Source organism: Pongo pygmaeus, chromosome 21 (genome assembly GCF_028885625.2).
Source record: "Pongo pygmaeus isolate AG05252 chromosome 21, NHGRI_mPonPyg2-v2.0_pri, whole genome shotgun sequence".
Classification (NCBI taxonomy): Eukaryota; Metazoa; Chordata; class Mammalia; order Primates; family Hominidae; genus Pongo; species Pongo pygmaeus.
The window spans coordinates 37,543,809-37,570,574 of record NC_072394.2 but is presented as its reverse complement, the minus strand read 5'-3'; the positions used below and the strand labels follow the sequence as shown (position 1 = coordinate 37,570,574).

Below are 26,766 nucleotides of genomic sequence, written 5' to 3'. Positions count from 1 at the left end.
CCTCTGGATGGCAGAGTTCTGTTTTTCCCCATTATTTTGTATGTTTTCTGCAATGAAACTTATATTCCAGACATATGACCCATAAAAGTTTAAAAAAGAGAAGAGAGCAGACGGACAACATGGTCTAAAATCCTGGTTTAGGAATCCGGCCTGAGTTTGAGGCTGTGCTTGTTGCTGTGTCTCCCAGCTTCTGAGCCCAGTTTGTCATCTGTGAATGAAGGTCATTCTTATACCTTCATTTCTGATATGAATATAATTGACACCAGCTTTCTTTTGGTTGACCTTTTCCCATGTATCTTTTTCTATCCTTTCCATCTTTCTGTAGTTTTATGATTAGATACATCTTTTGCAAATAGAGTATTATATTTTGTTTATCCATTCTGACAGTCTTTAACTGACACATTTAATCCATTTACATTTACTGTAATTACTGATATATTTGCACTCATTTCTACAGTATTGTGCCCTCTGTGCCATCTTCTTTTTTTTTTTGAGACGGAGTCTCGCTCTGTCGCCCAGGCGGGAGTATAGTGATGCGATCTCGGCTTACTGCAACCTCTGCCTCCCGGGTTCAAGTGATTCTCCTGTCTCAGCCTCCCGTGTAGCTGGGATTGCAGGTGCCCGCCACCACGCCCTGCTAATTTTTGTATTTTTTGTAGAGATGGGGTTTCACCATGTTGGCCAGGCTAGTCTCAAACTCCTGACCTCAGGTGATCAGCCCGCCTCAGCCTCCCAAAGTGCTGGGATTATAGGTGTGAGCCACTGCACCCGGCCCTGTGCCATCTTCTTTATGTTCCTTTATTTTGTCCTTTTTCATGCCTTCTTTAGATTGTTTTTCCCCCCATTCCATTTTCCTCTTACTAATATGGAAATTATGCACAATACCTAGCTTTTTACATAGTTTTCCAAGCAAATTTAACAAATATAACTTATCAAAGTCTAAATTTAATGAAAATCTTTGTTCTTCTCCTGAATAATGCAAAACCTGGCTTAGAGAACATCCTGACCTATATGCTATAGTTACATATTTTAGTTATTTGTTTTAAACCTGCCATACATTATAATTTTTATTCTATACTGTTGAAGTTTTGCATTTACACATATATTTACCACTTTTTTGTTGTTGTTGGTTTGAAATAGAGTCTCACTCTGTCACCCAGGCTGGAGTGCAGTGGCACGATCTTGGCTCACCCCCACCTCCTGGGTTTAAACGATTCTCCTGCCTCAGCCTCCAGAGTAGCTGGAATTACAGGTGTGTACCACCACGCCAGGCTAATTTTTGTATTTTTAGTAGAGATGGTGTTTCACCACATTGGCCAGGCTGGTCTCAAACTCCTGATCTTGAGTGATCCACCTGCGTTGGCTTCCCAAAGTGCTGGAATTACAGGTGTGAGCCACTGTGCCTGGCCTATTTACCACTTTTTTGACTATTTTTTCTTTTCATGTCTCAGACCTTTTCTCTAAAGTATTTCCTTTAGAATTTCCTTTAATGCAGGTGTGTGCTTCGTAAACATTCCCAGCTTTTGTTTATATAAAAATGTCTTTATTCCACTGTCTTTGGTTGGCCTTTGGGTGATATTTTTGCTGGGCGTATGGTTCTAGGTTGATGATTACTTTCTCTTGTTGTGTTGAAAAATTTTTCCATTATCTTCTGGTTTCATTATTGTTAAGAAGCAATCTGTCAATTTAATTATTATTTCTTTGTAGAGAATCTTGTTTTGGTTTTCACTTTGGCTGTCTCCTCCTTTTCAAAACTTTTTATTATGGAAAACTTCAAACATAAAAGTAGAGAAAATAGTATAATGAACCAGATGTGCCCATCACCCAGCATTAATAATTATTATTACATGGATTCTGGCTGCATTCGAGATCATTTTTCCCTTTGGTGTTCTGCAGTTTTACGATAATGTACATACATGTAGATTTCTTTTTTTTTTTTTTTTTTTGAGTTGGAGTCTCGCTCTGTCGCCCAGGCTGGAGTGCAGTGGCGTGATTTTAGCTCACTGCAACCTCCGCCTCCTGGGTTCAAGGAATTCTCCTGCCTCAGCCTCCCGAGTAGCTGGGACTACAGGCGCACAACGCCACGCCCGGCTAATTTTTTGTATTTTTAATAGAGACAGGGTTTCACCATGTTTACCAGGCTGGTCACGAACTCCTGAGCTCAGGCAGTCCACCTGCCTCAGCCTCCCAAAGTGCTGGGATTACAGGCGTGAGCCACCGTTCCCAGACTTTTCCCAGGGTTTCACCATGTTAGCCGGGATGGTCTCCATCTCCTGACTTCTGTGATCTGTCCACCTCGGCTCCCAAAGTGCTGGGACTACAGACATGAGCCACCATGCCTGGCCTACATAGGGAACTTTTATCAGACTTCCACTTGGGGCAGGTCTGACCTTGGTCTCCTATTCCCTCTCTGCAGGGAAGAGTGGAATTTTGAAGCTTAGGGTCACCAGTTATTTTCAGTGAGAGGGCCACTCAGGATATCTATTTAGCTGTATTTCCAAGAACCTTTGTGTCTTTTTAAAAGTTCTAAATAGGCCGGGTGTGGTGGCTCACGCCTGTAAACCCAGCACTTTGGGAGGCTGAGACAGGCGGATCATGAGGTCAGGAGATTGAGACCATCCTGGCTAGCACAGTGAAACACCGTGTCTACAAAAAAAAATACAAAACAAATTAGCCGGGCATGGTGGTGAGCGCCTGTAGTCCCAGCTACTCAGGAGGCTGAGGCAGGAGAATGGCGTGAACCTGGGAGGTGGAGCTTGCAGTGAGCCGAAATCGCGCCACTGCACTCCAGCCTGGGCGACACAGCGAGACTCCGTCTCAAAAAAAAAAAAAAAAAAAAAAAGTTCTAAATATTGCATAATAAGTTGAAATAGATAAATTAGTTAAATAAAGGTAATAACCACCATTACCCCTTCCCCCCGGGTATGACATGTGACTGGGAGACAGAGAGAGTGACAAATGGAATGAGCATGGGCTTTAGAATCAAAGATACTCAGCCCTACCACCTACTAGATGGGTGACCTGGGGCAAGTCACTTTATCTCATGGAACCTCAGTATCTTCATATGAAGAGGGGGCAGTAGTACTTAGTGCTTGGTACACAATAGGGACTTACAAAAAACAGCCACTGTTCCTGTGAGGCACCAAGAGAAGAAAACCCCATAAACTTAACACCATATAAATATGTGGGATTAAGGGACTCTTTTTTCGCTAGGTGGCTCTAGCTCTTTCCCAGTGAGCCACCCCAATAGAGTGAGGTTTTTTGTTTGTTTGTTTTTACCCATGAAATAGCCTCAGGAGGTCCTGAGAACATGCGCCCCACAATAGAGTGTTTAGATTTAACTCGCACAGGGGAAAGATCCTTGGTCCCTCGGTCTTTCCCTTTGGACTGTGCCATTTGCTTTCTGTGCCATCTGTAGTCGTAGGAGGACTCCTGTCTGCTCATCTGCTCTCCAAGAAGGCTGGGGTGGAAGTAGAGGCTGGATGGCCCTGTTCTGGGCCTCTCCTGAGAATGGCTGAGGAGGCGGCCCGAAAACTCCTCCCAGGTAAGACCCGCACAGAGGTGGGGCAGAGATGAAGTCCAGTAGGTCCTGCTTCCCTTGCTGAAGATGAGAGTGGCAGTGCTGAATTAATTCCTGGTATTTCTCACCAGGTGTATTTGGTCTTTCTACCCACCAGGCACCCACCATGGAAATCAGGAGTGTCCTGGGCATTTTAAGGGCCTGCTGGGGCCCTGACCCGGATGGATGAGTTGACCTCATTATTGTTTGCAGGGAATGGTTGAAGGTGGCCAGCTGGTGGGGGGAAGGCCATTACCCTTATTTTGAATGAGCCCATTTGTCCCCTCCCAGGTTCTACAGTTATTGCACACACTGCTGGAGTAACAGGGGCCCAGGGAAGGGTGTTGGTGTGAGCATTAACAGCCCTGGATTCTAGACTCAGCTCTGCCAGCCAACATCTTGACCAAGCCACTCTTTCTCTTCACAGTTTGCTGTTTGTTTGTTTGTGATGGAGTCTTGCTCTGTCGCCCAGGCTGGAGTGCAGTGGCGCAATCTCAGGTCACTGTAACCACCGCCTCCTGGGTTCAAGCAATTCTTTTGCCTCAGCCTTTTGAGTAGCTGGGATTATAGGCGCCTGCCACCATGCACAGCTAATTTTTGTATTTTTTAGTAGAGATGAAGTTTCATCATGTTGATCAGGCTGGTCTCAAACTCCTGACCTCAAGTGATCTGCCTGCCTCGGCCTCCCAAAGTGCTGGGATTACAGGCATGAGCCACTGTGTCTGGCCTCTCTCCACAGTTTAATTTCTCCATCTATCAAATGAGAATCATAATTTCCACCTCCCTACCACATCGGGTTTTGGGGAGGCTAAAATGAGGTCAGGAAGGAGAAACTGCTTAGAGAACCTCCAATACTTTTAAAACGAGAGAGATTTGTTTTGTGGCTAAGCTGTGTCCAGGGCTGCAGGCCAAGCCTCCATGTTTTTGTCTAGTGGGGCAGTAACACCAGGCTCAGTAGCATCAACTGTACACTGTGTTCCCTTCAGGGTGTGGTGGAGGCTCTGAGGACTGTTCACACCCAGACACGTCACACTATGCTTTCCATTAGCCTCTTGGCCATCTCACTTATTTATCCCTTTTCTTTCTTAATTTTTTTTTTTTTTTTTGAGACACGGTCTCGTTCTGTTGCCCAGGCTAGAGTGCAGTGGCGTGATCATGGCTTACTGCAGCCTCTTGAACTTCTGGGCTCAGTTGATTCTCCCACCTCAGCCTCCTGAGTAGCTGGGATTACAGGCAGATGCCACCGCGCATGGCTAAATTTTTTTTTGTAGAGATGGGATTTCACCATGTTGCCCAGGCTGGTCTTGAACTCCCGGGATCAAGTGATCCACCTGCCTTGGCCTCCCAAAGTGTTGGGATTACAGGTGTGAGCCACCACATCCGGCCTCTTTATCCTTCTCACATAGCAGTTGCCTTTCCTTTGAGGGAGAGCTGAGGATAGTGGGTGACCTGGGTTCAGGTCTCACTCATGGCTCATGGCTCATGGCTTGAGCGTCTCCTTGCAGACGTTGTGTCCTGCGTGATTCGTCCCTGGAGGAAACTCTGGAAACTCTGCCTAGCTGCTCCTCCTTTATAATTTAATTATTTTTGGTCATTGGTCATTTTATAAAAAAAGGTCAAGAAACAGGATTTTGTCACTCCTTTTTAATACAGCCTGACTTTTTCTGAAATATTGCTTAGAGCCCTTCCTAGTTGTGACTTGCTCTCCCGCTGGTGCCTGCCAGATAGCAAGTTTCTTATCTGTGGCAGACAGAGTTGCTAGACCCTGTGGTTCTTGGAAGTGTCGACACCTTTGTTCACAGTTTGGTGACACATAGGCCGCTCTGGAGTTGTTTGACCTTTAGGCCCGGAGAGGAAATCTCTGCCTCTGGCTGGTTGTCCAGTTCTCATCTTGAACCAGAAGGCACTTGGGTGGGGCGGGCAGAGAACTGGACTGGGGCTAGGGGTGGGCACAGGGGAGGCGTTCCCATCCCAGCTCTGTTTGACTCTCTCTGTGTGACCTGTGGCTGAATCACTTCTTTACAGGCATGGTTTTCCCTACCTATAAATCGAGGGTCATACTATATCCGTGGTTTAGTGGTTTATATCCTATTTTGCTTCCCTTTAAAAATAATTTAGCCCCTATACTCTTTATTTAAAGCAGAGATCTTTATTTAAAGCCTATGAATGGCTTTGTTTATTATTATTATTATTTTGAGACAGGGTCTCACTCTGTCGCCCAGGCTGGAGTGCAGTGGTGCAATCTCAGCTCACTGCAGCCCACGCCTCTTGGGTTCCAACAGTTCTCGTGCCTCAACTCCCAGATAGCCAGAATTACAGGCGTGCACCACCACGCTTGTCTAATTTTTGTATTTTTAGTAGAAACAGGGTTTCACCATGTTGGCCAGGCTGGTCTCGAACTCCTGGCCTCAAGTGATCTGCCTGCCTTGGCCACCCAAAGTGCTGGGATTATAGGCGTGAGCCAAAAGTCTATGAAGGGCTTTGAACGGGGCTTACTCTTGTCATTGTGCCACAAGCCCCACCACTTTCTGTGGCTTAAACCCTGCCTGCATCACAATAAGTTACCTGCCTGGGCTTTGAAGGCGTAGTGTAAAATAAATAAAAATAGCTAAAGCTCTCTAGCTAAAGCGAATGTGTGTGGAGCACAGCCTGCTCCCTGCCCCCTCATCACGAGCAGGAACCCAAGGGTTGTGCAGAGCAGTGTTTGACAGCATCTGGGCTGGGTGGCTGCTCAGGGCCCTCCAGTTATGACATTTATCTTTCTCTGGCTCAGACTCTAGCAGGACACCCAAGAGAAAGAGGGAAGTGCTGGCTAAGGTCCCAGGCTTTGGGCGTGTATCAGAACTATCCCTATCCCCCTGCTCCTGTCCGGGGTCATAATTTGTCAATTGTTCAGCCTTTCAGACCCCCACTGGCATGCCATATGGAACGGTGAACTTACTTCATGGCGTGAACCCAGGAGAGACCCCTGTCACCTGTACGGCAGGGATTGGGACCTTCATTGTTGAATTTGCCACCCTGAGCAGCCTCACTGGTGACCCGGTGTTCGAAGATGTGGCCAGAGTGGCTTTGATGCGCCTCTGGGAGAGCCGGTCAGATATCGGGCTGGTAGGTTCGCTGCTGCCCTTCCTGTTTGAGTCCCTGCTTACGAGGCCCAGGGCTCTGAGCAATAAGTTGCAGTCAAGCCAAGGAAAACTTAGGGTGACCTTGGGAGTGGTCCAGGATTTGGGCTCAGGACACCAAAAATAGACCAAGCCTCCAATTCAAGTTTGGCTTGGAATGGGGAGGAGAATGGGAAAGCACATTTCTGGCAGGCAGCAGGGGCTGCATTAAGCTTTGACCACTTGAGATTCTCTGATTTCTAGGAAGAGGGTCGTATGTTTCATGCCCCTGACTCACTTGATGACTTCAGATCATCAGCTCGTCCGGCCTTCATTTTTAGCGTCTATCTGTATTTGCTGTGTTTCTTAGGACATCGGTTCTGAGACATACTGAATGGCTGTTGCGTGAAAAATTAAGTCTTGGCCAATTAAGTTAGGGGAATATTATATATAATATCCCCCCCGTTTTTTGAGAGTCAGAATGCACATGAGCAGAATAAAAGTCCTCTAGTAAAGAAATCTATTCAACTTTGTTTAATGTAACATTTCCCAAACTTATTTAACACCAGAGCTTCCCTTTATCTTCCAGTACTATTAACCCATGGAAATTGAACACACTTTGGACCAGATGATCTCTAAGGTCAGTTTCAGCTTCTAAATGGGATAATTCAATAAGATTAACAGTAATTGAGCCAAAGCCATCCAGGACATAACACTGGATTTAGTCAGAACTGGATTCAGGCCCTGGCCTTGCTACATCGAAACTGTGTGACCCTGAGCAAGTCACTCAACCTCTCTGGTCCTCAGTTACTTCAGCAGTAACGTTAATATATTATTACCAACTTTGCTGAGTCACTCTGACTTAGGAAGACTGCGTTCAGGTCTAGGCACATTTTACGCAGTCTGGTGCTAATTCAGCTTGAAAAGTAAAGCTTGTGTGAGGACTCCTTGAAAATCCCTTAAGAAGGTGCCCCCCCTAAGGCTGGGCGCAGTGGCTCATGCCTGTTAATTCCAGCACTTTGGGAGACTGAGGCGGGTGGATCACCTGAGATAGGGAGTTCGAGACCAGCCTGACCAACATGGAGAACCCCATCTCTACTAAAAAATACAAAATTAGCCGGGCGTGGTGGTGCATGCCTGTAATCCCAGCTACTTGGGAGGCTGAGGCAGGAGAATTGCCTGAACCTGGGAGGCGGAGGTTGCGAGGAGCCGAGATCACGCCATTGCACTCCAGCCTGGGCAACAAGAGCGAGACTTCATCTTAAAAAAATAAAGGTGCCCCCCTGGAGACCTGTAGTAAATCCCTTAGTCCATCTCAGGCAGGTTTTGCTCCAGCAGTGGGACTGTAGTAGATTCTGTTGGTGCCATGCCCATATCCTCTCAACTCTTACCATTTCCATGCACACAGGCCAGTCTTCGAACTGCTATCACCTGCGCCTCTTTGCCTGTGGGTCTCCTCTGGTGCCTGGAGTCACTCTGCTTACCTTTGGCTGAGGGTATCAGGATTAAATGCTACCCATGAGTAGCTCTCAAGCCAGTAACTGATACTGATGGGAGTTGGTGGATAAACATTCCAGTTCCCTGCCCCTTGGGTGGGATCACTCCGAAGCTCGAGCTCTACACTGAATTCCTGAGCTCCCCAGCAGGATTGAACTCCAGTTCCCACGGTGGAAACCTGCCTGATGGCATACCCCTTAAATGCCGCCTCCCTTGCCCTGCCTCACTTCCCCCTCCTCTACTGGTGTTTACAAGGACTTACCTTCCAAATCAACTACTTTCAGTCAGAATGAGGTTGTGCTGCTGGGGGGACCCAAGCCAACACAGAACAGTTAGCTATTTCTTTGAGTAACAGATAAAGTTACCAGCTTCCATGAGGGTCTAAGCCATATGAAAAATACATATCTTTGGCTGGGCGCGGTGGCTCACGCCTGTAATCCCAGCACTTTGGGAGGCCGAGGCAGGCGTATCACCTGAGGTCGGGAGTTCGAGACCAGCCTGACCAACATGGAGAAACCATGTCTCTACTAAAAATACAAAAAATAAATACAATAAAATAGAAAAATACCTATCTTTGTTTATTTTTTTGAGACAGTCTCCCCCTGTTGCCCAGGCTGGAATGCAGTGGCACGATCTTGGCTCACTGCAACCTCCCCCTCTTGGGTTCAAGTGATTCTCGTGCCTCTGCCTCCTGAGTAGCTGGGATTACAGGCGCACACCACCATGCCTGGTGTGTTTTTGTTAGAGACAGGGTTTTACCATGTTGGCCAAGTTGGTCTCGGACTTCTGACCTCAAGTGATTTTGCCCGCCTCAGCCTCCCAAAGTGCTGGGATTATAGGCATGAGCCACCGCGCCTGGCCAGCATTGGCAATTTTTAACAGTCTCTACAGAGACTGAACAATTAAAAAAAAAAAAAGTAAAAGGATACAAAAAAGGGTACTCAGTGACATTGGTGAAGTCCCCTTTTGCCCCTGTCTCCAGCTATTCGGTTTCTTTCCTTAGAACCACTCTGTCAGCTTCTTGGTGGATGTTCTTCTTGAGTTAATTTATGGAAATACATAAAGCACTTCTGTGTCTTCAGATACTGGAATCACATGCTGAGTGCTGAGAAATCAGACAGATTGTGGGAACAGCAAATTCCCATCTCCCATCTCACACTCACTCTAGGCAGGACATAAACACTCCAAATCATTTTTCTTTTTCATTTTTTGCTCAATGTGTATAATTAAGTCCTCATAAATGTTCATGAGATGCATCTCTACTATGCAGATGTACAGGAAGGCTGGCCGTGATCCAGCCTTGCCCTTCCCTCTCAGGGTCTGCAGGTTTCCCAAGAAGCACTGGGGCGCCTGCCCTGCATCTCCCTGGGCAGTCACGGTTGGGGGTGAGTAGATCTTTCTTTGGCCATCGGCCTTCCCGTTGGGACCATGTGTCTTTCTCTCTCTCAGGTCGGCAACCACATTGATGTGCTCACTGGCAAGTGGGTGGCCCAGGACGCAGGCATCGGGGCTGGTGTGGACTCCTACTTTGAGTACTTGGTGAAAGGAGCCATCCTGCTTCAGGATAAGAAGCTCATGACCATGTTCCTAGGTAAAAAGGGCAGAGTAAGGGAGCTTTTCCCCTGATTTTTCTTGTTGATGTGTGAGTTGTTTAAAAACTTTTTTTTTTTTTTTTTTTTGAGACAGAGTCTTGCTCCATCTCCCAGGCTGGAGTGCAGTGGCACAATCTAGGCTCACTGCAACCTCTGCCTCCCAGGTTCAAGTGATTCTCATGCTTCAGCCTCCTGAGCAGCTGGGCATGTGATGGTGTGGACTACAGGCGCACACCATCACATCCAGCTAATTTTTGTATTTTTAGTAGAAATGGTGTTTCACCACGTTGGCCAGGCTGGTCTCAAACTCTGGACCTCAGGTGATCTGCCCGCCTTGGCCTCCCAAAGTGCTGGGATTACAGGTGTGAGCCACCGTGCCCGGCCTGAGTGCCTGCAGAATCGGTTCTGAATTCAGAGTCACTATGGACTTACACTGCCCACTTTATACCCACTACTCCACTTCGTGCCTTCTTGCAAAAGCCAACTGAAGCATGCTGCATTCTGTGTATGTAGCCCTGGATTTCTTATCTCCCGGCCATTGCACGTGGCGTCTTCTTGGCCTAGAATGTCTTTTTTCCTGTCTTCCTGTGTCCATATTCTTTTCACCCTTCAAAGCCTACCTTAAATGTCGCCTTGCCCAGGAGGTAGCTTGACCCTTCTTCAGAATTTAGGACCTTCAGCATCTTTCTTGCAGTTAGCTCTTACCAACAGTTACAGCTCTACCAATTGAATGCAGAATCCATGCTTTATTCATCTTATGTTTCCCACAGTGCTTTACATGTGGTAGGTAATAGATTAATGCCTGTTGAATAAATACATCTTACCCTCCAGGCCCTTAGACACTAGCAATATTGAGGAATTGTTAAGCACCTAATTACTATTATTATTATTATAGCTACGATAGTCCCCCGTTATCCACAGTTTTCATTTCCATGGTTTCAGTTATCCACGGTCAACTGCAGTCTGAAAATAGGTGAGTACAGTCAGATAAGATATTTTGAGGCTGGGTGCAGTGGCTCAGGCCTGTAGTCCCAGTTCTTTGGAAGTGAGGATTGCTTGAGGCCAGGAGTTTGAGACCAGCCTGGGCAATATAGCAAGACCCCCTCTCTTAAAAAAAAAAAAAAAAAAAAAAAAAAGATATTTTGAGACACCAAGTTTACATAATTTCTTTTTTTTCTGTGTCTTACCAAAAAGACAAATTCACATAACTTCTATACAATATATTATTATACTTGTTCTGTTTTATTATTAGTTATTGTTGTTAATCTCTTCCCATGCCTAATTTATAAATTAAACTTTTTCGGCTAGGCACAGTGGCTCATGCCTTTAATCCCAGTGTTTTGGGAGGCTGAGGCGAGAGAATTGCTTGACCCCAGAAGTTCGAGATCAACCTGGGCAACATGGTGAGACCTCATCTCTACAAAAAATAAAAAAAATCAGCTGGGCGTGATGGTGCGTGCCTGTAGTCCCAGCTACTTGGGAGGCTGAGGTGAAGGATTGCTTGACCCTGGGAAGTCAAGGGTGCAGTGAGCCGTGATCATACCACTGCACTTCAGCCTGGGTGACAGAGTAAGACCCTGTCTCAAAAATAAAAATTTTAAAAAATTTAATGAATTAAGCATTCTCATAGATGTGTATGTATAGGAAAACAGTAGTCACGCATCGCTTAATGACAGGGATATATTCTGAGAATTGCATCGTTAGGTGATTTCATCATTGTGCAGACATCATAGGGTGTACTTAAGCAAACCTAGATGGTATAGCCAACTACACACCTAGGCTATATGGTGTAGCCTATTGCTCCCAGGCTACAAACCTGTACAGCATGTTACTCTACTGAATACTATAGACAATTGTAATAGAATGGTAAGTATGTATCTAAACATAGAAGAAATGAAGTACAAATACAGTAAAAAGATAAAAAATGGTACACCTGTATAGGGCACTTACCATGAATGAAGTTTACAGGACAGGAAGTTGCTCTGGGTGAGTCAGTGAGTGGTGAGTGAATGTCAGGGTCTAGGACATTACACTATTGTAAACTTTATAAATACTGTACACTTAGGCTACACTAAATTTATTTAAGTTTTTTTTCTTTCTCCAATAATAAATTTTTTTTTTTTTTTGAGATGGAGTCTCGCTCTGTTGCCCAGGCTGGAGTGCAGTGGCATGATCTTGGTTTACTGCAACCTCTGCTTCCCCAGTTCAAGTGATTCTCCTGCCTCAGCCTCCTGAGTAGCTGGGATTACAGATGCCCACCACCATGCCTGGCTAATTTTTTTTTTCTTTTAGAGACAGAGTCTCACTGTGTTGCTCAGGCTGGAGTACAGTGGTGCAATATCGGCTCACTGCAATCTCCGCCTCCCGGGTTCTAGCAATTCTCCTTCCTCAGCCTCCTGAGTAGCTGTGATTACAGGGGCATGCTGCCATGCCCAGCTAATTTTTTGTATTTTAGTAGAGATGGGGTTTCACTGTGTTGCCCAGGCTGGTCTTGAACTCCTGAGCTCAGGCAATCTACCCGCCTCGGCCTCCCAAAGTGCTAGGATTACAGGCGTGAGCCACCATGCCCGGCCTAATTTTTGTATTTTTAGTAGAGACGGATGGGGTTTCACCATGCTGGCCAGGCTGGTCTCAAACTCCTGACCTCAGGTGATCTCCACCCTCCTCGGCCTCCCAAAGTGCTGGGATTACAGGCGTGAGCCACCATGCCTGGGCTCCAATAATAAATTAACGTTAGCTTACTGTAACTTTTTTACTTTATAAACTTTAAAATTTTAAAAAACTTTTTGACTCATTTGTAATAACGCTTAGCTTAAAACACATTGTACAGCTATACAGAAATATTTTCTTTTATCCTTATTCTCTAAGCTTTTTTCTATTTTTAGTTTTTTATTTTGTTTTTACCTTTACACTTTTTTGTTAAAAACTAAGCTACAAACACACATTAGCCTAGGCCTAGGATCAAGATCATCAATATCACTGTTTTCCACTTCCCCATGTTATCCTGCTAGAAGGTCTTCGGGGGCAGTAACACTCACAGAGCTGTTATCTCAGATGATAACAGTGCCTTCTGGAATTCCTCAAAGGACCTGCCTGAAGCTGTTTCACGGTTGACTTTTTTTTTTTTTGAGACAGAGTTTCGCTTATGTTGCCCAGGCTGGAGTGCAGTGGTGCCATCTCGGCTCACTGCAACCTCTGCCTCCCAGGTTCAATTCTCCTGTGATTTTCCTGTCTCAGCCTCCTGAGCAGCGGGATTACAGGTGCCCACCACTACGCGCGGCTAATTTTTGTTTTTGTTTTTGTTTTTTTTTGGAGACGGAGTCTTGCTCTGTTGCCCAGACTGGAGTTCAGTGGCGTGATCTCGGCTCACTACAAGCTCCGCCTCCCGGATTCACGCCATTCTCCTGCTTCAGCCTCCTGAGTAGCTGGGACTACAGGTGCCTGCCACCAAACCCAGCTAATTTTTTTGTATTTTTAGTAGAGATGGGGTTTCACCGTGTTAGGTAGGATGGTCTCCATCTCCTGACCTCGTGATCCGCCTGCCTTGTCCTCCCAAAGTGCTGGGATTACAGGTGTGAGCCACCACACCCAGCCGACCTTTTTTATATAAGAGGAAGGAGTTATCTAATGATAATAGTATAGTAAATACATAAATGTGTAAATAGTTGTTTATTAAATATGTACTGTACATAATTGTATGTGTTATACTTTTATGACTGGCAGCACAGTAGGTGTGTTTACACCAGTATCACCACAAACAAGTAAGTAATGCATTGCATTATAAAATTACAACAGCTGTGATATCTTTAGGCTGTGGTGATTTTTCACCTCTATTATAATCTTATAGGACCACTGTCTCTACAGTTCAGTGTTGAGCGACATGTTGTTATATGGCACATGACTGTATATAGAGTTTATTTAGTACTATCCATGGTTTCAGACATCCACTGAGGGTCTTGGAACGTATTCTCCTCAAATAAGGGGGGGCTACTGTACTCATTTATTCAACAAATATTTATCGAATACCATGGATGTGCCAAGCATTGTGCCAAGCTCTGAACATGGACTGTTTCATATAATCCTTACAACTCCTGTTTGAGATTATCTTATTTATTTGCATGTATATTTGGTACTTTGTTCATTCAGAAAATATTTATTGCTTGTTGTACTAGTGTGGGGGATTCTGCAGTAAACAAAACAAAGTCCCAGGCCTCATGGATTTACAATCTAGGGGAGAGATATGAGGGATAAATTCAAGTTCCCACTAGAATGTAAGTTCTCTGAAGGCTGGATTTTGTCTTGTTTACAAACTCATAGGAGCCTGGAACCTGGTAGGTGCTCAGCAAATGTTTGTTGTATAAATAAATGACTGAAAAGTTCCACAGATACGTAACATTATTAGTCCATTTTCACTGCTGATAAAGACATACTCAAGACTGGGTAATTTATAAAGAAAAAGAGGTTTAATGGACTCACAGTTCCACATGGCTGGGGAGGCCTCACAATCGTGGCGGACGGTGAAAGGCACGTCTTACACGGTGCAGGCAAGAGAGAATGAGAACCAAGTGAAAGGGGAAACCTCTTAGAAAACCATCAGATCTTGTGAGACTTGCTCACTACCATGAGAACAGTATGGAGGAAAAGGCCCCCATGATTCAATTATCTCCCACCAGGTCCCTTCCACAACACATGAGAATTATGGGAGCTACAATTCAAGATGAGATTTAGGTGGGGACACAGCCAAACCATATCAATTACTTTCTGCTTTTTTCTTTTTGAGATGGAGTTTCACTCTTGTTGCCCAGGCTGGAGTGCGGTGGTGTGATCTCGGCTCACGGCAACCTCCGCCTCCTGGGTTCAAGCAATTCTCCTGCCTCAGCCTCCCAAGTAGCTGAGATTACAGGCATGCACCACCATACCCGGCTAATTTTGTATTTTTAGTAGAGACAGGGTTTCTCCATGTTGGTCAGGCTGGTCTGGAACTCCCAATCTCAGGTGATCCGCCCACCTCGGCCTCCCAAAGTGCTGGAATTATAGGTGTGAGCCACCGCACCTGGCCTCCCCATTTTATAGATCATAAGGCTGAGGCTTAAAAGGGAAAACCCACCCCAGGTCACGGTTAGCAAGTGGTAGAGCTGGAGCTGGAATTTGAGCTGGAAGTTTGACTCCAGAATCCATGCTCTTGTCTAGCCTCCTTGCCTCATTGCATCCTGGTGCTCTTTCCAAAGTGTAAGTCCTCGCTTCCGCTGTCCAGGCCTGCCTTTTTTCTCCCTAATCACTCATATGTCCATTATCCCATCTCCCCCACTGCAGAGTATAACAAAGCCATCCGGAACTACACCCGCTTCGATGACTGGTACCTGTGGGTGCAGATGTACAAGGGCACTGTGTCCATGCCAGTATTCCAGTCCTTGGAGGCCTACTGGCCTGGTCTTCAGGTAGGAATGATCAAAGAATGTGATCATCTTTCTATGGGTCTGGCAAAGCGAGCTCATTCTGATGTATAAGTCAAATAAGGTACTTTGTTAGTTGCTTGAGTACTTTTTTTGGAGGGACAGGTTGAAGATGGAAGAGAGACCTAGAGTGAATTAGATAGATTTAGAGTTCTGCCAAACTGAGTGTCAGGAACTGAGCTCCCAGTTTGCCATGGAATGTTGTAGTACTTAAAGTCGACAGTGCATTTCCAGTGTGGGCAGGAATGGCCATTGGCAACAGCTGTTTCTCCACTGGGCATTTCTGTCCAATCTCATTCTTGACAGTGGGCCTCAGGAAGGGCAGGAAGCAGCTTGTGCCGCTGTGCCATCTCGTTGTTTTTTCCATTACATGGTCTGGTAGAGTTGCAGCTGGAAGGATCTTAGAGCTTATCTGATCTATCCCACTTTGGTGTTCCAAAATAGTGCATGTACCAAAATGTTTTTATAATCTACATTTTTAAAAGTTTTAAGAAAAAGTAGTCCCACCTGGGCAACATAGTGAGACCTCATCTCTACAAAAAATAAAAAATTAGGTCTGGCACGGTGGCTCACACCTATAATCCCAGCACTTTGGGAGGCCGAGGCAGGCGGATCACAAGGTTAGGAGATTGAGACCATCCTGGCTAACACGGTGAAACCCCGTCTCTACTAAAAATACAAAAAATTAGCTGGGCGTGGTGGCGGGCGCCTGTCGTCCCAGCTACTGCGGAGGCTGAGGCAGGAGAATGGCGTGAACCCGGGAGGTGGAGCTTGCAGTGAGCTGAGATCACGCCGTTGCACTCCAGCCTGGGTGACAGAGCAAGACTCTGTCTCAAAAAAAATAAAAATAAATAAAATAAAAATAAAAAATTAGCTGAGTGCGGTGGCACATGCCTGTAGTCCCAGCTACTCAGGAGACTGCAGTGGAAGGATTGCTTGAACCCAGAAGATCAAGGCTGCAGTGAGCCATGATCATGCCACTGCAACCTGGGTGACAGAGTGAGACTCTGTCTCAAAAAAAAAAAAAAAAAATGACCACCGGGTTTCTATCCAGAATAACCAGGTAGACATTGTGTCATTTACCAAGAAGGGAAAAAGGCCAGAGTAGGGAGGCAATTTTGTGGGAAAGTAAGGGAACCAAGAATTTTGTTTAGGAAGTGCCAAGTTTGTTCTGTCCATGAGACATCCAATGAAGATGTCAAGGTTAGCTGCTTCCCAGTGAGATTACGTTAATAGTAATGGCTACTTAGCAATAGCTGGTAAAATTATAAATGCATATATCCTTTGACCCAGTGATCCTAATTCTGAAAATGTATCTTACACATTACATTTTACATCTATTTGATGTGACATATATACAGAATTATTTATTGCCACATTAGTTTTTGGAACCAATTCAAATAAAAATATCTGAAAGCCAAATTTCCATATCTGAAAATATGGAGATAATTAATATCCCTATTAATAAGGAACCAAAGATTATTTTTTAGTGTGGGGAAAATAACATATACTCATGCATAAAGAAACTCTGGAAGATTATACAAGAAACCAATAATGTTTATCTGAGGCCAGGCAAGATGGGTCGTGGTTGTAATCCCAGCACTTTGGGAGGCTGAGATAGGAGGATCACTTGAGCCCAGGAGATTGAGACCAGCCTGGGCAACAAAATGAGACGCCCATCTCTACAGAAAATAAAAAAATTAGCCAGGAGTTGTGGTGTGCACCTGTGGTCCCAGCTACATGGGAGGCTGAGGTGAGAGGATCTCTTGAGCCCAGGAGGTCAAGGCCGTAATGAACCGTGATTGTGCCACTGCACTCCAGCCTGGGTGACAGAGCGAGACCCTGTCTCAAAAACAAAAACAAAAATGGTTATCTTTTGGGGGTGTGGTGTGGGAGTGAGCCTTAGCACAAACTTTTCTCTATTCTTAGAATTTTTAACTGGCTGGCTGAATTCCAAAACTGTTAGCTGACATTGACTCTGAAGATTTAGGGACTTAATATACAATCTTTGTTCCTTCCAACAATGTATGAGATAGGTGGTGTATTTTACATCTTATAGATGAGGCTCAGAGAAGTCCAGTGCCTGGCTCAGCACCACACTGAGTAACTGGCAGACTCAGGGATTGACTCAAGGCCTTTTTGGCCCCACAGATTTTACTTTGTCTTTTCTTAAGGTTGTCTGTGGGGTTTTATGCCTGGTGTCTACCTGCCTGACAGCCACTTTCTCCCACAGAGCCTCATTGGAGACATTGACAATGCCATGAGGACCTTCCTCAACTACTACACTGTATGGAAGCAGTTTGGGGGGCTCCCGGAATTCTACAACATTCCTCAGGGATACACAGTGGAGAAGCGAGAGGGCTACCCACTTCGGCCAGGTGAGCAGCGTCTCTGGCTTGTCATCTGCCCGCAGGCTCTGGTTCCTGAAACCCCAAATCCCCTTTACAAGCCTCCATTCTCCACAACTGCCCACAAGTTCATTTTTTTCCATCTGTTCCTTTCAGTGGCTCTGGGTGGTTTTCTTACTAGGAGTTAATTATCCTCATGTTTTCAGATATGGAAACTGAGGCCTAGTGGGATGAAATGGCTCGCCTCTGGCTCTTAAGTGCAGGAGCTAGTCCTGGAACCCAGGACTCCTAACTAAATTGCATGCTCTTTCTTTCTTATTTTTATTTTTTTGAGATGGGGTTTCGCTATTGTTGCCCAGACTGAAGTGCAATGGCATGATCTCAGCTCACCGCAACCTCCGCCTCCTGGGTTCAAGCGATTCTCCTGCCTCAGCCTCCCAAGCAGCTGGGATTACAGGCATGAGCCACCATGCCCAGCTAATTTTGTATTTTTAGTAGAGACGGGGTTTCTCCACGTTGGTCAGGCTGGTCTTCAACTCCCAGCCTCAGGTGATCCGCCCACCTTGGCCTCCCAAAGTGCTGGGATTACAGATGTGAGCCACCGTGACTGGCCCCATATGCTCTTTCAAATCAGGAAATGAGTGAGAAGGAAAAGGCCAAGGTTGACTCCTTTTGAGCTCCTGCCATCAGGATTTCAGAAGTGTAGGCAAACTTCCTAAGTCCATGGGTCAGATAAATTATGCTTACATGTATGGAATGTTAGAACTTTGGGACGGACCTTAGGAATTACCTAGTCTCTTCCACCTCCCCATTTGCAGCTCAGAATCAAGCAAAGGACTATATTTGAGACACTCTCATAGGTTCCTTTCTAGCCCTGATGTCATTTGATTCACTTCAAGGAAGCTGAAAATTGTGAGGAGCAGAAGAAAAAGGGGGACAAAGGAAGGAAGCTTAGTCAGCACACATAGTCATCCCCCACCCCAAAATAGGCTGTGAGCCCATTGTCTTAGACACTTCCCACTTTCCCACCTGAATTGCCTTTTAGCCATGGGACAGGCCTTCTGGTTATCCTGCCTTCCTCTACCCCATTTCCTTCCTCTTCTAACTCAAGTGATTATCGTAGGAGGTGTAGAGGGGACCAGGAGAGGGAATAAAAAGCAAATTAGTCAACTTTTGACTCCTTAGAGGTCACTGTTATTGATGTTTCCCATGCATTTGTTCTCATGGCATGTTTTTAAAACAGGAAACTTGGCTGGGCATGGTGGCTCACACCTGTAATCCCAGCACTTTGGGAGGCCAAGGCAGGTGGATCACCTGAAGTCAGGAGTTTGAGACCAGCCTGGCTGACATGGTGAAACCCCATCTCTACTAAAAATACAAAATTAGCTGGGCATGGTGGCGCGCACCTGTAATCTCAGCTACTTGGGAGGCTGAGACAGGAGAATCGCTTGAACCCGGGAGGTAGAAGTTGCAGTGAGCTGAGATCACGCCATTGCACTCCAGCCTGGGCAAAAAAGAGCAAAACTCCATCTCAAAAAAATAAATAAATAAATTTTAAAAATAAGAAGCTCTGAGAAGGTATCGTATCTAGTGTTACCAACAGGTAAAGATTAGGGTTTGGGACTAAATGTAAGACATAGGCTTGTGCAATCTTAGGGTTAGAGGGAACCTGAGAGGTGTTCTAATTGGAATTTTCCTAATATGGCCCTGTCAAGTGGTTATCTAGTTTTTGCTTAGTTACCACGAGTGACAAGGAGCTTGCTACTTAACAGAGGCAACCTGTTCCATTTGCAGGACAGGCTGGCAGGAAGGCCTTCATGGAAAGTAAGACACTACTGGCCAGACGCAGTGGCTCATGCCTGTAATCCCAGCACTCTGGAAGGCTGAGGCAGGAGGATCATTTAAGCCCAGGGGTTCAAGATCAGCCCGGGTAACATAGCGAGACCTTGTCTCTGTAAGAAATATAAATAAATTAGCCAGGAGTGGTGTTGCATGCCTGTAGTCCCATCCCAGCTACCTGGGAGGATCACTTGAGCCCAGGAGGTCATAGCTGCAGTGAGCCATGATTGCGCCACTGCAATCCAGCCTGGGCAATGGAGTGAGACCCTGTCTCCAAAAAAAAAAAATATATATAAGGCACCACTGTCAGGAATCCAGAAGTGCGTTAATCCAGTCATCCTTCCTACCCCAAAACGTTGGCAAATAGGAGATGAGGACTACTCTTTCACTAAATTGGCCAGAGCCCTATACTTTCGTATATGTCTCTCTGATCAGCAGTGTTGGAGCACAGAGCCTAGCCTAAAGGCCTCTGCAGGCTTTTACCTCCCTCTAAGTCCAAATCTGAACTTTGGGCTGTCTCCTTCCTCTAGAGCAGGGATTCCCCAACCCCAAGGCCATGGACCGGTACAAGTCCATGGCCTGTTAGAAACCAGGCCACACAGCAGGAGGTGAGCGGCGTGTGAGCAAGCAAAGCTTCATCTGTATTTATAGCTGCTCCTCATTGCTCACATTGCTGCCTGAGCTCTGCCTCTTGTCTTATCCGTGGTGGCATTAGACGTTCATAGGAGCACAAACCCTATTGTGAACTGCGTATGTGAGGGATCTAGGTTGTATGCTCCTTATGAGAAGCTGATGCCTGATGATCTGTCACTGTCTCCCATCAACCCCAGATAGGGCTGTCTAGTTGCAGGAAAACAAACTCAGGGCTCCCACTGATTCTACATTATGGTGGATTGTATAATTATTTCATTATATATTACAATGTAATAATAACATAAATAAAGTGCACAATAAATGTAATGCACATGAATTATCCCAAAACCATCTCCTACAACCCCAGTTCATGGAAAAATTGTCTTCCACGAAACTGGTCCCTGGTGCCAAAACGGTTGGGGACCACTGCTCGACAGAGTTGGTCAGATGCACAGGAAAGTAAAGCAATAACTAACATGCTTAGGAGGCCCACATGTGAGGAGAGAAGCGCGATGGCTGGTTATGAGGGCACTGGCCCACCAGCTGCTAGAAGCAGAAGAGGGCTGGGTGTGGTGGCTCACGCCTGTAATCCCAACACTTTGGGAGGCCAAGGCAGTGGATCAACTGAGGTCAGGAGTTTGAGACCAGCCTGACCAATATGGCGAAACCCTGTCTCTACTAAAAATACAAAAATTAGCCGGGCATGGTGGCATATGCCTGTAGTCCCAGCTACTCAGGAGACTGAGACAAGAGAATTGCTTGAACCTGGGAGGCAGAGGTTGCAGTGAGCCAAGATCATGCCATTGCACTCTAGCCTGGGTAACACAGCAAAACTCCCTCTCAAAAAAAAAAAAAAGAAGCAGCCGAAAAAAGAAGCAGAAGAGGAGGCCTCCCATGAGAGCACTGTCTTTTCTGCCTTTGAACACACAGAATGTGTTCATCTAGTAATGAGTGTACCCTAGTCTGTGCCTTAGAATATGAGCAATTAGATTAGCAATTGTCTAGAGGCCTGTGAGGAGAGAGGAGGAGGAAGTAAGAGAAAACTGGGGAGATAGGCAGAGACCTTTTCTCTAAAATAAGAACTAGAGGCTGGGTGCAGTGACTCACGCCTGTTATCTCAACACTTCAGGAAGCCAAGGCGGGCGGATGACTTGAGGTCAGGAGTTTGAGACCAGCCTGGCCAACATGGCGAAACCCTGTCTCCGCTAAAAATACAAAAATTAGTCAGGCCTGGTGGCGCATGCCTGTAATTCCAGCTACTCGGGAGGTTGAGGCATGAGAATACCTTGAACCCAGGAGGCAGAGTTGCAGTGAGCAGAGATCACGCCGTGGCACTCCAGCCTGGGTGACAGAGTGAGACTCTGTCACAAAAAAATAATTAACCAAATAAAATAAGAACTAGAGTTTGCAGCAATAAGCCAAAAGGGACAGAAGCACTGGTCAAGCCCAGGAGGAAACAGGACAGGAGAAGGTCAGGGGGAGATGACGGTATAGAAAGGGGACAGGGGTTCTTCTGTCTCTTAGAAAAGATGGATGAAGTAGAAAAACATATTGAGCTGAGGCCACCCTTGAAGTCAACTCTACAACAATTCTTCAGGTATTTGAAAGCAATAAACACATTTTTTTTTGAATTTCCTTTTCTCTAGAATAAATATTCTCATCTGGACCCACTCCTGTTGGCTAATATTCATCTTAAGGTAGAGCTCGTGTCTTGACATCAGGTTCCAGTTGTGGCACAGAATTGGGCAAGACAAAACATCACTTTTTCTGGGCACAGTGAACTGATGACTACATCTTTGTTAGATTGACGGTTTGGTGGTTTATTTTATTTTTTTAATTTTTGTTTTTTGAGATAAGGTCTCACTCTTGTCACCCACGCTGGAGTGCCGCAGTGGCTTAATCATGGCTTACTGTAGCCTCAAACTCCTGGGCTCAAGTGATCCTCCTACCTCAGCCTCCTGAGTAGCTAGGACTACAGGTGCATGCCACACCCAGCTAATAATTTTTAATTTTTGTAGAGACAAGATCTCGCCATGTTGCCCAGGCTGGTCTCAAACTCCTGGACTCAAACGATCCTCTCACCTTGGCCTACCAAAGTGCTGGGATTACAGGCGTGAGCCACCCACCATGCCTGGCCTGCTCTTGGATATCTCAGCCTTTTCTTTTGGCCTATCCTATCTTAGAACGAGCCTTATGATGCCAGGCTCTTACTCTTCTTTTGAGTTTTAGAATTAGGTTAGACTCTGAGTGACAGGAGAAAATTAGTAGCTTAATTAGGATAGAAATGTATTTCCTTCTCATGTTCTGGGCTTATATGGCTCGCCATGGTGTCCTTAATCCCACCTAGCTGTTAGAATAGTTGTTAGTGTTGGCAGTCAGGCAGCCTGTGCTTAGCTAAAGTTAGGAATCCTGCTACTAAGGAGGAAGGGGGGAACAGATATTGGGAAATAGGCAACAACCTCCGCCACCTTCTCTACCCCAGAACCTGGCCACCTTTCTCTCCCTTGGGGTGGGAGTCACTGGTCAGCCTTAATGCTGGTCTCCACTGAGCTTCAAGCTTTGGGTATACTGCCTCTGAAACTCAGCATTGGGTGAGGTATCCTGTGTCCCTGCTAGTTGGGGCCTTATGGACAAGATACGGAGAGGAGTAGTCCCTCACTGCCCTAAGAGGCCCCAGGCCATCTCTGTGCAGCCACTGAGTGAGGAGGGTCTGCTCTGGACTTTGCAGAACTTATTGAAAGCGCAATGTACCTCTACCGTGCCACGGGGGATCCCACACTCCTAGAACTTGGAAGAGATGCCGTGGAATCCATTGAAAAAATCAGCAAAGTGGAGTGCGGATTTGCAACAGTAAGTGTTTCCATGGCCCCAAGAACTGGGAAGAGTCTCCCTTGCTGCTAAAAAGCCTCTTTAAGGGTAGAGCTTTGGGAGTTCTGACATATCAGCACTGGAAGGGACCTTGGAGATATACATAATGCTCGTATTTTACAGATGGGGAGACCAAAGAACAGAGAAGCTAAGTGCCTTGCTAAAGATCTTACAGCTAGTAGAGGTAGAGCTAGGATTAGTTCCTTGGGATCTTGACCCAGGCCCTTGGCATTCCTCCCACAGTGGAGATCTTTGATCTGTTTGAATAGGTGACTTTGAAAAGGTGAGTTTAGCAATAAGTTTTGTGAGACCCTAAAATAGATTTTAAGGGGAATCCGGAGTCCCATAGCCCTATATTTAAACCTGGGACTCCTTAACAAAGCAGTCCTGCTTAGTCTTACAGATATTTATTGAATGTCTTTCACATGCCAGGCACTCTGCTAGGCCCAAGGGTTACAGCAGTGGCTTTGCTCTCATGGAGCTTACATTTTAATGAAAAAAAAAACCATGAATGTGTATCTGGTAGGCAGAAGGCCAGTGTGGCTGGAGCGGAGCAAGCAAGGAGAAAAGTGGGAAGAGATAAGGTCCCAGAGGTAGGCAGGGGCTAGATCACATAGGGTTTTGTGTAAGCCACAGGAAAGAGTTTGGATTTTTTTTCTACTTGGAATGTGAAGCCTTGGTAGGATTTACAGCAGAGTAGTGACATGATCTGATTTGTATTTTAGAAAGATCGCTCTGGCTGCTCTGTGGAGAATAGATTGAAAGGGTCAAAGGTGAGAGCCATCTCACATCCATACAGGAACCAAGCAGGCAAGATATAAATACGAACGTAGAAGAAAACAGTCTGAAAGAAAATTCCCCGAAAAGCCTACAGAGTTGGTGTTGGGGTATGGAATTCAAAACAACAACAAAATAATTATTTTGCAAAATTTTGTAATGTGATTATATTCTATAAGTAAAATATAGATATGTGTAGGGGAAGAGAGAAGACCTACATGTGGAAGGAAAAAAACCCCTGATATGATTTGGTTTCTAATATGCTGTATTGTGTGAAAAACCAAAATGATAAGCCTACTGGGGCCTTCCTAGGAATGCTGGGCTCATTTCCATGAACATGAAGCCCTTTGGAGGTCTTCCATGGTGAATGATGGGAACAGGCATCTGACCTTTGTCAAACAGGGCAAGGAAATAATAATCTTGATACATCAAGACCATATTTGAGTCATATTTTTAAATGTAAGATAGAGTTCACTGAGAATGTTTTGTTTAGAAGTATTACTAATTTTGAGAAGCTAAAATAAATGTTTGTAGCAAGTAATCTTAGTCATCCATGCCTGAAAACTCAGTTGAAATTCTCTAAATAAGACTCCTTACTAAAACAATGTCAATAGTTTTCATCAACAGCAGTTGAACCTAGTAAGTGTCGATACTTTGGGTCTGAGTGGAGAAAAAAAGACCCCTTATTAGTTGCTTACAAAAACTTGGTAATTGGCCAGGCACAGTGGCTCAGGCCTGTAATCCCAGCACTTTGGGAGGCCAAGGCGGGCGGATCACGAGATCAGGAGTTCAAGACCAGCCTGGCCAACATGGTGAAACCCCGTCTCTACTAAAAATACAAAAAAAATTAACTGGGTGTGGTGGCATGCGCCTGTAGTCCCAGCTACTCTGGAGGCTGAGGCAGGAGAATTGCTTGAACCCGGGAGGCAGAGGTTGCAGTGAGCCGAGACCGTGCCATTGCACTCCAGCCTGGGCGACAGAGCGAAACTCCATCTCTAAAAAAAAAAAAAACTTGGTAATCATCTGAATGCTCTTCCAAGGAGGATTAGCTAAGTAAATGGTGATCCATTTTCATGATGGAATACTATGCCATCATTAAAAGGGATGATTAGCTCTATGTTTATAGTCACAAAAAGGTGGGACAAAGGGGATAGGAGATTGTCATATCATAGAGCAAGGTTAGCAAGTCATGTCATAGAGCAAGGAGACCTTTCTGGTGAGGAAGCATTTGAGCAGAGACCTGAAGGAAGGGAGGGAACAAGCTATGAGGAAAACTGGAGGCGGAGTGCTCCAGGCTGAAAGAACCACAGATGCAAAAAGCCCGAGGCAGGAGGGTGCTGTGCTAGCTCAGGACAGAAAGGCAGCAGCTGGAGCTCTTAGAGTGGTAAGAGGTGAGGGCAGGGAGGGAGCAGGGGCCAGGTCATGACTTCCATTTTTATCCTGCATGAAATGGAGGGTTCACAGAAAGTTGTGAGTAGAGAATTGACAGGAAGACTTATGTTATACAGATATCGTAGGGGCTGGGTGTGTGTCTCACGCCTGTCATCCTGGCACTTTGGGAGGCCAAGGTAGGAGGAATTGCTTGAGCCCAGGGATTTGAGACCAGCCTGGGCAACATGGTGTGAGACCCTGTCCCTACTTTTTAAAATAGTGTGTATATGTAAACTGCAGGGCTAAGGATGGAAGCTGGAAGCCCGTTTGGAAGCTGATGTGATAATCCAGGTGAGAGATGATGGTGGCTTGGGAAAGAGTGAAGTTCTGAAAAGTTCAGTGATTTGCTCACAGGCCCTCAGCTGCTTTGTGGCAGAACAGGCATTCTTAAGGGATTGCCTGACCCTTACTGCCAAATTGTGATGGTGTTCCAACTTGCTTCCTTCTCCCACGTGTCAGATCAAAGATCTGCGAGACCACAAGCTGGACAACCGCATGGAGTCGTTCTTCCTGGCCGAGACTGTGAAATACCTCTACCTCCTGTTTGACCCAACCAACTTCATCCACAACAATGGGTCCACATTCGACGCGGTGATCACCCCCTATGGGGAGTGCATCCTGGGGGCTGGGGGGTACATCTTCAACACAGAAGCTCACCCCATCGACCCTGCTGCCCTGCACTGCTGCCAGAGGCTGAAGGAAGAGCAGTGGGAGGTGGAGGACTTGATGAGGGAATTCTACTCTCTCAAACGGAACAGGTCGAAATTTCAGAAAAAGACTGTGAGTTCGGGGCCGTGGGAACCCCCAGCAAGGCCAGGAACACTCTTCTCACCTGAAAACCATGACCAGGCAAGGGGGAGGAAGCCTGCCAAACAGAAGGTCCCACTTCTCAGCTGCCCCAGTCAGCCCTTCACCTCCAAGTTGGCATTACTGGGACAGGTTTTCCTAGACTCCTCATAACCACTGGATAATTTTTTTATTTTTATTTTTTTGAGGCTAAACTATAATAAATTGCTTTTGGCTATCATCTTTTGGTTATCATGTTTTACATATTGGGCTATGAGATTTCATTCAAAGAAAGGATTGGTGGCTATGGGCAATTGTGAATCTAGTTAATTTTCTCATGCAACTGGAGAGACGGCTAAATGCAGTTAGCTGGCTCCAAAGATCCTGGGGGTCGAGAGTTGAATCTCCGTTCCTTTTCTGGTGTCTTTGCGGAAAGTGTTGTCATAAATGTATTTGTTAGTTCTTGCTCCAACATGTGCTTCTATTTTTTTTTTTTTTTTTGAGACAGAGTCTCACTCAGTCGCCCAGGCTGGAGTGCAGTGGTGTGATCTTGGCTCACTGCAACCTCCACGTCCCAGGTTCAAGCGATTCTCCAGCCTCAGCCTCCTGAGTAACTGGGACTACAGGCGTGCGCCACCGCATCTGGCTAATTTTTTTTTTTTTTGTATTTTTAGTAGAGATGGGGTTTCACCATGTTGCCTAGGCTGGTCTCGAACTTCTGACGTCAGGTGATCCACCCGCCTCAGCCTCCCAAAGTACTGGGATTATGGGCGTGAACCACCATGCCCGGCTGCTTCTTACTGTTTAGTTGACCCATCTATCCACTTGTCCTTCCAAGCAACAAAGATTTATTAAGCATCTTTTTTCTTTTGAGACAGGGTC

At 45.7% G+C, this 26,766-nt stretch overlaps 1 protein-coding gene and 1 non-coding gene across 2 annotated transcripts in view; both read left to right on the top strand.

Moving 5' to 3' along the window:
• EDEM2 (ER degradation enhancing alpha-mannosidase like protein 2) overlaps positions 1-26,125 on the top strand; it is a 31,919-nt gene extending 5,794 nt beyond the window's left edge. Inside the window, exons 5-11 of the mRNA XM_054466770.2 lie at positions 3,419-3,544; positions 6,456-6,667; positions 9,607-9,748; positions 15,063-15,187; positions 17,436-17,580; positions 22,751-22,872; positions 25,558-26,125. Coding sequence (XP_054322745.1) covers positions 3,419-3,544; positions 6,456-6,667; positions 9,607-9,748; positions 15,063-15,187; positions 17,436-17,580; positions 22,751-22,872; positions 25,558-26,058 — 1,373 coding nt within the window. The 3' untranslated portion in view covers positions 26,059-26,125. The remainder of the gene's footprint in view (positions 1-3,418; positions 3,545-6,455; positions 6,668-9,606; positions 9,749-15,062; positions 15,188-17,435; positions 17,581-22,750; positions 22,873-25,557) is intronic.
• Positions 24,264-24,335, top strand: LOC129022178 (small nucleolar RNA SNORD56). The gene has a single exon (XR_008496266.1). It is a non-coding gene; the product is annotated as a small nucleolar RNA SNORD56 (small nucleolar RNA).
• Positions 26,126-26,766: the final 641 nt, after the last annotated feature.